A 13,153-nucleotide genomic window follows, 5' to 3' on the forward strand; every position below is an offset into this window, starting at 1 on the left:
TCTCCCTAATTTCCATTAAACTCCTTTTATGATTGGACTCATTGGGATGGGAGGAGTACGTAGAAATAAATTGTCTACAGACACGTCACTAATTTCCGGAAATTTTGCTTTGTTGCTTGTCAATACGCGCGCGTGTAAATGACAACACGTCACACGATTCAATTGCGAACATGGTTCTCTTCTACTATGAAGAAGCAGTGACTGGACCTTAAATATATATATATATATATATATATATATATATATATAGCAGTGTAAGCATTAACAACACAATTGGAGAAAGTAGTAAAACAGAATTCTGTTTTTCTCTGAGAAAGCAGGTGGTTCTACTTCCTAGAGAGAGGAAAAAAAAAAAAAAGAAAAAAAAAAAAAGGTCTTCGTCTTCCGATATCACTTCGACAAAAATTCTCTCTCTCTCTCTCTAAAAAGTCCTGCAACTTTGACAGAAACCATCACAAAAAGCCCGCGCCTCTCTGCTTCCAAAGTAAAAACGTCTATCTCTCAAACTCACATTGTCCTTGTCTCTCTATTTATGTGATTTGCCTTTTGGCTCTAAATTTTCAGTTTGAAATTTTCAAACTTAAAATAGAAGTTGCGCAACTCATATTTTCAGCAGATTTCTCTTTCTATTCTGACTTTAACAACACACACACACACACATATATATATAGATATAAACGTATATATCTTATGGTTAAATTTGAGGCTTAATCCTTAATTACTTATTTTAGATTTTATTGAGTTTTTTTTCGTTAGATCTTATTGAGTTTTTTTTCGTTCCCTGATGAATCGACATTGAGCTATTAGTTTTTAGAATATATCACTGTTCTTTTTTTCCTTTTATTTTGTTATTGATAATTCACCGTTTATCTAAGGAATTTTTTTTTTTTTGGGGAAAAAGAGACATTTCTAGAATCTCTTTGATTGTTTTATTACAATTTAGGCAGCTAATTTTATGCATGCAAATATATATATTCTCTTTCATATACATATATGTGTTTGTGTATATGTTTCCTTTAAATCTCTGTTGATTCAGTGACATTATGGCAGGTGATTGTGATTCCTATCACAGTTTGAGGCCATCTTGAGCAGCAGGCTCAATTAGTTATACAAGGTAAGAAATTTATGTATATAATCCCTATTTAACGTCAATAGTGTCATTGTTTACTGCGGTTGCCTATTTCTAGGGCTTAGATCTGGTTTTTTGTGTGATAGTGAAAGAGGTGACTAGAACTTATATATCAAGAGTTCTCTGTTACTATAATTGAGTTTTTTTTAAAAAAAATTATTTATTTTTCTATGTAAACCTACTAATGAAAGTGTAGGTTTGGAGAGTTGAAGAAGGCATTTTCAACAGCGAGATTCGAAAAGATGAACAATTCGGTTCGGGAACAGAGCTTTTACATTGAGAGTGAAGAAGAGGATGAGGAGAAGGAATTTAACAAAGGCGAAGAAGGCGAAGAAAACAGCGGGAATGATTCGGATTCCTCGAATTATTCAATTGAAAACCAGCAGCAGAGCAAACCCAATTCTGTGACCCCCTCATGGCCTCAAAGTTACAGGTATATTTCTCTCCCTTTGTGTTCTGTTTTTCTCTGTTTTATTGGAAATAAACTCCTAATATTATCAACAGTGACTTGTTTTCGTGCTCTATCTAAGGCCATGACTTCAATTCAATTAGATCACTTGTTATCGTATCTTTTTATTACTATCTCAATGGATGTTTAGCATGGTTTTCCCTTTTCTCTATCGTCACTCTTAATGTTGGTCTCATTCTTCCTGAGTGTAATTATCTTAGCTTCACATCGCAAACTCATTTTAGTTGATTTTCTCTCATTCTATTTCCAATTAGTATTCATTCACATGTTTTTTTAGCTGCTTAACCTTTTTTTTCCTTTTTTTCCTTTAAGGGTATGGTTATGATTGTATGACATCAGCCAAAGCAGTAGACATTCTATTGGTAATTCAATAGTATTAACAGTCATTTTCTATCAAATTTGTGTAAAGCAGATCTATATTCCATAGTCGGTAAAGAATCTCGTCTTTGTTATAATCCGAAACAATTCCAATTTGGAATTTACTGATCCCTACACCAAGCCATTTAAAAATCCATCCTTAGAGCCTTGTTATTAGCTATAGTCTTTCCAATCTAACTCTGCTACTCCAAGCAAGAATTTCTGTTTGAGTTGGCATCAATTAGAGAAAGTGTTTGAAACATTACAGTTAAAATTACTATTACATGTATTACTGTAATAAATGTGATTATTTTAATCATTGTGTTTCTAATAATATTTGGGAAACTATTGGACCATATTTGAATAAGTGAAATCTATATACATATTGGAAAATAGTGTGTGTTGTGTGTTTTTGCTTTTCTATATCATTTACATGAATTATAGTTTGAATAAGTGATACCTATATACATATTGGAAAATAATGTGAAAGTCAATTTTTTTCTTTTTTGTGTATCATTTACATGAATTATACCTGATGAATTTCTTTGATAAATGTTTCAGGCAATCAATTGATCTTTATAGTAGTGTACCATCTCCAAATCTTACATTTCTGGGCACTCCTACATTATCAAGATTAGGCAGTTCATTCATTTCCTCATCACTGTCAAGGAGACACACTCCTGAAATATTATCTTCTTTGATTAAACCACTGTTACCAACAACCGCAGACGAGCAACAGCCACAACAAAGACGTAGTTCTCATTCTTTGCTTCCTCCCATTCCATCAGGGAAGCCTTCTACAAAGAAGGTCAGTCCTGATCAGAAACCCTCCTGGGCCTCACATGAAGTCCCAGCTACTCGCAAGTGCTCCTACGGCCAAGCTGTGTTAAATGGTATGTTATGTGATTCAGGACTAGATTTGCTTCTTTTTTGAACAAATGTTTAGTTAGTTAAGATCATCTGATGGAAAACAGTGCAAAAAAAAAAAAAAAAAGGCCATTATTTATTGTTTGTCTAGTTAATCGGCGGTCGTGGGAGAGATACTTTAGTTGGACAGTAGATTTTTCTATTCAAATAAATGACGAAAGTGTCTTCACTTGTGATTCAAGAGGAGTAAGCTTGTGTGATTTTTTTCATGTGGCCACTTCAATTCAAGACTCTTAAAAATTGTGATTGCAGTTATACAAATTAAAACAATGACCTTCTGCTGGGACATGTTAGGACATTTTAAATATGTGATAGGTAGCTAACTGCATTTATCACGAGCTTTCTGACCAAAAAGATGCCATGCCTTTGATGCAGTTGGTTGCATCATGGCTTAGAAGTTATCGTAACAGTTCCAGTTTCATATGCCAATATTCATTTTGATTGTTATTACCTATTATGATGATTGATGAATAATAATTTTTCTTTGTGATGAAAATACAAAATTTTATTTTTATGGCTGATGATGGACTGTTTGACTTCATTAAAGAAGTAAATGCCAAATGCTCTTCTGTAAAATATTTTGAAATTTCATTGTGGTCTTATCCAGGCATGAATGTCCTATGTGGAGTAGGAATCCTTTCTACTCCTTATGCTCTCAAAGAAGGAGGATGGGTTGGGCTTTCTGTATTGTTTGTCTTTGCAATTCTTTCTTACTACACTGGGATCCTCTTGCGTTACTGCTTAGATAGCCAACCTGGGCTTGAAACTTATCCAGACATTGGCCAGGCTGCCTTTGGTACTATAGGACGTGTCGCAGTATCTGTAAGTCTCTTTAATTCTTTCTTATCTCTCTGCACCCTTCTCATAAACGAACATTTTCTACATATGTCTAGTTGAAGAAGAAAAATATCAAAAGAGGTATGTATAGAATCTTTATAGTATAGACGGAAAAATCAAGTGACATTTTGGTACTCTACTATAGGAAAGAATCTTTTATTTACATTTTTGTTTCATCATGTTGTTTCATCATGTTGAGAGTTCTCCAACTAATTTCACAATTTCTTTTTCCAAATTTATTTTGTCCCCTTCTTCTATCCATTTTGAAGTTGGTGCATTGATTTGAAGCTATTCATTTTCATAACAAGTACCCACATAATTTTGTATAGATTTTCCCCTATATAATAGGTTACTTTATACAATTTTTGAGAAAACAGATACAAGACATCTGTAAATGTGATATCTAAAATTTCATTAATGGAATCGACTTTAAAATAGGAAAATAAATATTTGGAAGTGGTAGAAGTGATTCTGGATAGTTACTGATTTTCTGATTGAAATTGTAAAGGGGACAGACAAATCTAAATAGTGAATATTCCTAAAAGTAAAAGGGAGAAATATGTTTTTTATATTTATTTTTTATTTGTGGTAATATTTACAGGAAATGCATCTCCAGCTGCTGACTCTGTTTTTATTTTTATTTTTTTTTCTTTTGTGGATGCAGATAATACTATACGTGGAACTGTATGTAAGTACATCTTGCTTAACTGTGTAATTGCATGGTTTATTCTTTTCAGCCTTGTTTTTCAAACCTACAATATCAGAGAGAATTTCAAATCTATCCTACTTGAGTAGGATGCATATGCATTTAATTTCAGTACAGACTACCTATATGTTTCTTGGTCCCACAATTTGGAGCATGATGCCTTGTTCCCACTCAAATATCTTAGTGATAATTAGTCTGCCAGTTATTAAAGTGACTAAAAGCAAAGTGCTCATTTATGTAGAAATGACTTTTTCACATTGAATAGTCTCAGCCTTTGATGCTTTCATGAACCAGTTATTTATTAATCATTAACAACCATATAATCTTGGGGTCTGCTTCTCTTTTTAACTAGCAGATGATGCCATGTCAGTTCCATTCAGGGCACTCCCATAGATCATTGGTATCTCAGGACTCCTCTCTGTATATCAGATCAACCATCTAGTAGAACTGAATTTAAAGTATGAAATCAGATTGTTGAAACTCAACCAAACAGGCTGTTTAGTTCATTAAATCTCTACCGAGTGGGACTTATTTGGTGAGGGTGGGCGTTGGTGTAACTGTAAGGTTGCTCCATTGTAACCTAAAGGTTATGGGTTCAAAATGGGAAATGTCCCTTCACATGCAAAAGTGAGGTTACATCTGACCCTTCCCAGACCCTGCAATGGCGGGAGCCTCGAGCATTAGGCTAGCCCTTTTGGACTTATTCCGTGCTGTGTCATGGTTCGGTGGTGTGTCCTAATTCAATTCCCGAGTTATTGCTTCACAAACTTGCTTGGTCCTATTTAAGAGATTCACTAGCAATTCATGACTTGGCGCAAGCTTGTGTATAGGAAAAATGGAAAGACCAACAATTTTCAGATACATGAGCAATCCATCATTAATTTTAAAATTTAATATTTCTTGTAATGATTTATCAAGTTGAGATGGTTTCTCAGTGTCAATAAACTTTTCTTTGGCATTTGTGTGAGAAATTATATTCAGTAACCATTTTTTGTTCACCTGCTGAAATGTCAAAGTTGTTCTAAAGTCAATGGAGAACATAAGCTCTTTCATTTTGAATTTGAATGTACTGATACATGTCAGCAGGTTAATGAATCTGGTGGTTTTTTTTCAGTGTGCTGGCAGCACACTGTAGTCTATAAAGTCAGGTAAATTTTTGGGAAAAGGAACGGCAGTGGAAAGAGCAATGCTGTACATATTTGTAACCTTTAGCTATGAATAAGCACATTAATCTCTTTACATATATATACACATGCCACATTGCCACTTATTCCTCTTGGACAAGAGTTGCATTGTCCTGTTTTCAAAATTTTGCTGGTTTTCCTTAATCATTCAAAATAGTTATACACCCTTTATTTTGAATTTTGTTGAATTATTTTTGAATAAAATGCTGGAATATCATATATGGTGCTGGCTTTCCAGCAAAGTGCTGGGGCACATCAGAAAAAGTGTGCCATTTTGTAGATTTCTAGAGTATCATTTGTATTATTATAACATCAAGGTCACCAATTCAGATTTTCTTTCCTTGCAGTCTTGTTGCATTGAATACATAATTTTGGAGAGTGACAACTTGTCTTCACTCTTTCCAAATGCCCATTTAAATTTGGGAGGATTTGAAATAAATTCGCACCATCTGTTCGCACTGATGACCACACTTGCTGTTCTTCCAACTGTTTGGCTTCGAGACCTCAGTGTTCTTAGTTACATCTCTGGTGAGTATATGAATTTTGGCCTCTTTTTTTTTTTTGGAAACAAAACAATAATTTGTTTTTAGTTAAGTTCTTGCACTCCCAGTCCTACTATACTCAGTCACATTATAGCACATCATGGATCTGGGAGGAGTATCTTCTCATTCCAGTGAAAACTGCTGTGTAAGACACTGATTTCAATGTTTTCTTTGAGGAGTAACTCAGTAAATGGGAAGAGTGAAAATAGTCGCTCTTGAACTTGATTTGGTGGCTGGTGCCCCGCAATTGATTGCATTAGGTTGATGTAGAAACTAAATAAACAATTACTGTTAATAGATTCTGATTCTACATGTTAATCATGCGAATTTGATGAAGTCCACCATTATCAGGCCAACTGTTAGAATGGTTTAAGGTATTTTTGTCGTTGAGTTTGCAGGTCTGACCTGTGGAATGATTAATTAAACTGGTAGACTGCTCTGTGATGCTGAGAACCTTATGTGGTTATAGATCTGTGTGGAATTAAAAGAAATTTACAAATTTTGTTACTATATATTATTATCCAAAAATAATTAAGTTCACTTTTTAGTTTGTGCCAATGTTGATTTGGGTATTTATTTGCATGGTGTGCATTCACTGCATTTGGCCAGCACTAGTTCATCATGAGGAATTCTTAGTTTTTTACTTCCTTTTCCTCCAGCTGGTGGTGTTGTTGCGTCAGTATTGGTGGTTATCTGCTTGTATTGGGTTGGCTTGGTGGATCATGTTGGCTTTCAGAGCAAAGGAACGACGCTAAACCTGTCCACTTTTCCTGTTGCTATTGGTCTATATGGCTACTGTTACTCAGGACACGCTGTCTTTCCAAATATCTATACTTCACTCGAAAAACCAAACCAATACCCGGCAGTCTTATTAACTAGGTAACTTACATTTCAGTCATGTCATTCATTGCCAAAATTCTAGAGGTAAAAATTGTATTCTACTTGTATCAATATTCTCATGATTCAAACCTTATTGTTTTTTTTTTTTTCACATTTATAACAGAAAATTCAGACATGTTATTAAAGAATTTTATGACCCTCAAGTTTTTGTTACCAATGCTTGTAGAATCTTGCATGATCCCCTTATTTTGAGATTTGACGATTCTCTATCCCAACCTAGGTGAACCACAGATATGTCCTGTTACTATATCTGCACTATGAGTACCATATTGATGGGGACAAATTGTAGCCATTATTCATCAAGTATAGTCTCGAATCATGCACACCGTAACATAATATGGACTCAACAAGACACGCGGATTGGGCAATTTTTAAAGAATTATGATACATAGATGTAAACAAAGATGTATTTTGTATTTATAGAATAATATTATATATGACAAATATATATTTATGATAAAGTATTGTAAATAATTTGTGCTTATAATTAAGATTTGTAACTTATGAAGCATAAAAATCAATAATCAACTATATTACATAATACAAACAACTATTAGACCAGCCATACGTTATGGAACATAAAATGAGTGTGGCTAAAATGTGAATATTGAAATGGGTGCATGGCAAGATGAGGAATGATAAAATTAGAAATAAACACATTGATGAGATGATCGATTGGAGTTAAAATCCGAGTAACTCAATTATGGTAGTTCGTCATGTGCAGCGAAGACCAATAAGTAGACAACTGAGAAATTGTGATGTGGTCCACATTGAGGGTACTATGGAAGGAAAAGACTAAAGCTACCAAAGGATGAGATAATAAAGAAAGATGTGATTGCATGTGGCTTGATTGCAGTTATGACGTAGATTGATGTAGTCTGTTCAATTAGTTGGAAAATGCTTTATGGAGTTGGTATTGCACAAATACAGAAATGTCGAGGTCCAGACGTGTGTATGCATGCTTGTGTACCTTCATATACATGTACATGCATCTACATATGATGGTTCCTGTCCTCCAATCCCCACGCTTTTGGTAAATGTGTTTTTTTTAATATAATCAAACTTTTTACTAATTATATGTAAGTAGAATTTTTTTTTTTTGTAGTTATACCTTTTCTAGAAAATGAGGTCGTGTCCAACAATTGTCTTGTTATTCACCTTTTGTGAGTGTCCAACAAGTATGGAACCAGATGCCCATATTATGAATTTTATTTCTAAATTATGGACACATCCAAATGTTTTCACACACTTTTCCGGAGGTTGGCGTCTGATATGTGTACTGTCATAAAAGTATTGATACTTTTTAGACCATAAAGAATCCAATATTCTTATAATAAACATTATTGTATTTTTACAATTCATCTTCTTTTTTCGTTAGCTCAGTGTTTGTTCTGAATGCAGTTTCGGTATTTGTACATTGCTGTATGCTGGAGCTGGAGCGATAGGATACATGATGTTTGGAGAATCGACAGAGTCACAATTCACTCTTAACATGCCCCAAGAATTGGTTGCTTCAAAAATTGCTGTATGGACAACGGTAGGACTCTTAAACTTTTGATTTTTAAATTTCTTCTTAAAGGTTATTTTGCTCCTGCAACTATGTTAATCATTTTCTCATGTAACAAGCTGTGTGTTTCTCTCTATCTCCCACTCCCTGGCTTTATCAGAAGTAAAGATTATAAAATAAAATAAAAAATTAATAAAATAGGAATCAGCTCATGTTCAATTCAGTAAAATCTTGTGTGTCAACTATTAGGGTCAGTTACAAGAATCCTGTTTCAAAAATTGACAAATTTCCTTTCTATCTCAACTGACGTGAATTTTCGGTTCCATTTTATTGGCATTCCCCGCTATGTATTCCATGCAACTCTTCCTCATGGTGCAGTTATTAATATTCGTTGCAACATAGACAAACCATTGTAACTAGTTTTTTTTCTTTCTCATAAATTTTCTACTTGGTATTATTTTCACGAAGTAATTAATGTACTCATTTCTATTTTATCTTTTTCTATCTTAGCACACATCCATATTAACCATCTCATTTCAATTATGCTAATTTTATGAGCATGTTTCTTCTTCTTGATTCTGCAATATTTAATCCCAAGCGTTGGTGATCTCAAAGGCTATTGCTGCTTTCTAGAATTTTTCTTTCAATTACAAAATTTTATTTAATTCGTTTAATATATAGGCTTTTAAAATTGATAAGGATTGTAATCATGTCATTCAACTATTGCTACCTTTGGTCTTTAACTCGGTTTATAATTAATTATGGATTGTTAACTTACTGGGTGACAAAGTCTCAGTTAGCCTGTTCAACTGGCTGGTGCCCAGGCTGGGTTTTGTCTGAGTCTTTTGCCCTTTATAACTGGCTTGCATCTGTAGATATTAAAATTCTAGTCTTTAAATATTACTTTGGATATTTTACTTATATCTTCTTTTTGTGTTTTTGCAGGTGGTCAATCCATTTACCAAATATCCTTTCTCCAAAAGAATTCTATTTTTTATCAGTACATTTCAAACAATTGATCTGGGAAAAATAATAATAATAATAATAATAATAATAATAATAATAATAATAATAAGAAAGAAAGAAAGAAAAAGAAATGAGGAAGGAATTAAAATAGTGTCAGCTGGAGTACTTTTGGCTCTTTTGTTTTGCCACTCTTGTAGTTCATTAAACCTCAATAGATCTATTTCCTTCCTTGAGCTAGGAATTTGGTTTTTTCTTCATTGATTAAACTTCTCTCCAAATCTAAGCGCTAAACTGCCTGAACAAGTGTAATGGTAAAATTATATTTCTTTTTCGTCCTTTACGCTCCACTATTGAAAGGAAAAGATTTTTCCCTGACTAGAACTACATATGCATTAACCATGTCTCCAGTGGCAATGTGTCTGGAGGAATTGATACCATCACGCCATCTCAAATCTCATATGTACCCGATCCTCATTAGAACAGCACTGGTGATTTCAGTCTTGATTGTGGCTCTCTCCATCCCTTTTTTTGGTAAGTCTTAATGCTTTATTGATTGACCTATTGCTCTTTGTGGAACCTTTTTGAACTCATACATTGGGTGGTCCTGCTATACCCTCTCATTGTGGTTGTAATGTTCAGGAAAAATTATTGTGTTCCTTTTTATTTACTTGTCTTTTTTACGATGCAACAGTTGCGTTATAGCATCAATATATCTCTTCCATTTGCAGGTCTGGTGATGGCACTGATTGGATCCTTACTCACGATGCTAGTAGTAAGTTTCCTGTGCTATTTCTACCGAATGGCTTCTCATGTTGCTTTCACGTCTTTCTAAGATAACGAAAACTGAAACTATCATCATTCTGGTTACATTGTACTGACTAGAATTTATATTGCAGACCTTGATACTACCTTGTGCTTGTTTCCTGAGCATTTTCGGGAAGAAAGTAACTCGTTTTCAGGTATAATCAATATGTGGCCCCTATTTACCACTAATACTACTTATTGAATTTGGCAATATAAGCTATGAAAATTTTCCCCCTTGCCATGTGACATTTATATGTAAGCACAGAGGTGAAACTTGAAGCAATTTGAAATTTTAGTGCCTTTGCAGACCTGGTTTTGAGTCTCCGTTTGGTTTCTCATAAAAAGTGTAATAAGCTTAATCTACTATAGTGCAACCACCACCAGCATCTCAGCTTCCACTCTCACATAAATGTTATCAACACACTCTTCAATTGCCACAACCACCATAACTATTATCACGTCTCATCATTACTATCAGAGATTCTTCTTGATCTCTACCGCCTCAATTTCCAATAGCATCCTGTTACCACTAGGTTAAATATTGTTAATTATAAATAAATGAGTCCAGATCCAATTTTGTGAAGAGTAGGATTTCAAATTGCCCATGTAAACTATAGGTTTTTAATTCCCTTTGCAATTCTAATATTTACAATTCTTAGAATTAGAAACCCGTAAACCAAATCCAACTCCCTAAACTAAATGCTATTTGAAATACTCATTTTGGCTATTAATTTTCTCTTCATAAATCTATTTGGCTTCGATTCTCCCTATTCGTTATCAATAAATTCATTCTTTTTTTATTTCTCTTTTTAAGAATTTCCATTCTCTTAAACTTTCCCTCTTAATTTTTTTTTTTTTTTTTATCTTAATCCTCTCTATTCTTAGTTTTTTTTTATTCTCTCTAAAGATATGATTCTCTCTTTTCGAAAAAATAATGTCAATTCTTGGATCTATTTGTTTGCTTCAATAAGGGTAAGCTCTTCATAGCAGAAGTGCAAAAAAATGTCATTGACGAAGTTAAAAGTGGTGGGACATTTTATACCTAAAATGTAGCAGTTACAATTGACACCTCACTGCATAAAGCATTATTGTCACCTTTTGGCTTTGAGGGGTTCTTGTGTAACTTTTTGGCCTAACCACAAAGTTAATATTGACTACTCTAAACATAATTTATAAGTTATGTTTTTACTTGTTGACACTTGATAGAATACTTAATGTTATTGCTTTCCAATGCATATTTTAAAATGCATTTCTAAGGATGGCTCCAAATATATTTCTGGGGATGTTTGATTTGGATCTAATTAGCTTATATTTCCACCTTATATTTTTCTTTTTCTTCTTTATTTTTTTTTTGGTTTGTTTAATATTTTATTATTTGAATGTTATGTAGTAGTGTGGTAAACTTGTTTTGTAATACCTGTATTAGCTTTTAAACAGTATTACTATTTGACTTAGATATTGTGTTCCTTGAATTTGATAGAACTGTTTTGTTTTACTATTTTCTTTCTGGTTTATGTGGTGTCTTGTAGAACTTTTTAGTAAGACTTATATCCAGTTACCTGTTTGTAATGCCGTAACCGAGTTGTCTCGAAGGCCCCCGAGCTAGTGTCCAATAACACAATTTGTAACCATTTCTAATAAGGACCAAAACTGCTGTTCCCTTGGCATAATCAGTCACCAGTTGGAGTCGCCTTAATTTCCACTTTTTTGGCTTTGTTTTCGGTAGATATCAAGCCCTCTCTTAGTGGAGTTGTATCACACTCATTCTTTCTTTTAATAAATTAATTTATTATCATAAAAGAAATCAACAGACAGGAATGAGTGGAAATGGAATCTTAGAACAATCGCTATAGCCCTTATGCTTGTGATATCCTTTTCTTGTCTTCCTACATATCCAAGGCCACATAACATAAATATATTGAACAAAAAATAAAAACATAAAAAAATTAAGTCAAGGTAAAAAAAAATGGTGTAGTTCATGGAATTTGAATGCAAAACATTTAATTAACATGCCTAACCAATATGTTATTGATAATCATGTTTTATTAAACAGACTAGGAGCCTGACAGCTTTTTGTAATTCACAGCTCACTACTATTATTCATTTCCTAACATTTTTTTTTTTTTTTTTTTTCCCTTTCCGAGCAGGGATCACTTTGCGTACTTATTATTGCAGTGGGTATTGTATCATCATCCATCGGGACTTATTCAGCAGTCTCTAAAATCATCGAGAGTTTGCGCTGAAGTTTTTGGTAATATCTTCAAAATTAGGAGATGTCTTTGCATTATGTGGAATTTTATGTTTTTCTTTTCCTGGAGACATATGTGTGTGCGTGTGTGTGTGTGTGTGTGTGGACTAGAACCTGAAGTTCTAAACCATTCTGTTCATTTCAATTTCCACTTTTGAGTCAATCTAAAATTTGCTCCTTGATGTTTCTTAGTTGCGAGCATCTATGTTATACATATATTAACAGTTATCGCAGGAAAAAAAGTTCTTTCATTTTTTTCCTTGAGTTAATATAGCACAGAGCAGTGAACAATTTGCTTATGCTAAAAACATTAGCAAGCAAGAAATAGCAGAGGCATGTTTTTTTCATTTAGAAAAAAATATAGTTTATTTTTATCTGAAATTAGACATTTTTTAAACTCATTTTTAGAGAATGGTTCTTAGAAGCAACAATTGATCAAACCAATAAATTTATGAATTTATTGTTCATTCCTCCAAACTATTCACATGATGTGTTACAAGTTCTTCCTTTTGTGCAATAACTTCATCATTTACATACAAATGTATAATGATAACATGAACTGCATGAGTACGTCCAT

General features: G+C 33.4%; 1 protein-coding gene across 2 annotated transcripts; it reads left to right on the plus strand.

Annotated features, from left to right (window-relative positions):
• The first annotated feature begins 249 nt into the window (after positions 1-249).
• Positions 250-12,831, plus strand: LOC132311916 (amino acid transporter AVT1C-like). 2 transcript variants are annotated; one of them, XM_059810068.1, is made up of 14 exons: positions 250-484; positions 1,051-1,114; positions 1,321-1,562; positions 2,517-2,848; positions 3,490-3,704; positions 4,384-4,407; positions 5,957-6,137; positions 6,811-7,030; positions 8,453-8,588; positions 9,504-9,523; positions 9,910-10,055; positions 10,253-10,296; positions 10,421-10,483; positions 12,476-12,831. In XM_059810068.1, the coding sequence occupies exons 3-14, from the start codon at positions 1,372-1,374 to the stop codon at positions 12,569-12,571; spliced, it is 1,668 nt and encodes a 555-aa protein (XP_059666051.1). In that variant the 5' UTR covers positions 250-484; positions 1,051-1,114; positions 1,321-1,371; the 3' UTR covers positions 12,572-12,831. The 2 variants fall into 2 exon arrangements, with proteins under 2 accessions (XP_059666051.1, XP_059666050.1); XM_059810067.1 differs by having other exon boundaries at positions 251-484; positions 1,326-1,562.
• The last annotated feature ends 322 nt before the right edge of the window (positions 12,832-13,153 follow it).

The sequence above is a fragment of the Cornus florida genome, unplaced genomic scaffold (assembly GCF_030987335.1).
Source record: "Cornus florida cultivar Cherokee Brave unplaced genomic scaffold, ASM3098733v1 CherokeeBrave_3.0.0_Hap2_Chr06, whole genome shotgun sequence".
Lineage (NCBI taxonomy): Eukaryota > Viridiplantae > Streptophyta > Magnoliopsida > Cornales > Cornaceae > Cornus > Cornus florida.

Bases quoted from the DNA above. Each gene is read 5' to 3' on its own strand.
- LOC132311916 (XM_059810068.1), top strand. From the start codon at position 1,372: ATGAACAATTCGGTTCGGGAACAGAGCTTTTACATTGAGAGTGAAGAA. The intron at 3,705-4,383 runs GTAAGTCTCTTT...TTGTGGATGCAG, and splicing joins TAGGACGTGTCGCAGTATCT to ATAATACTATACGTGGAACT. The intron at 10,056-10,252 runs GTAAGTCTTAAT...TTCCATTTGCAG, and splicing joins TCTCTCCATCCCTTTTTTTG to GTCTGGTGATGGCACTGATT.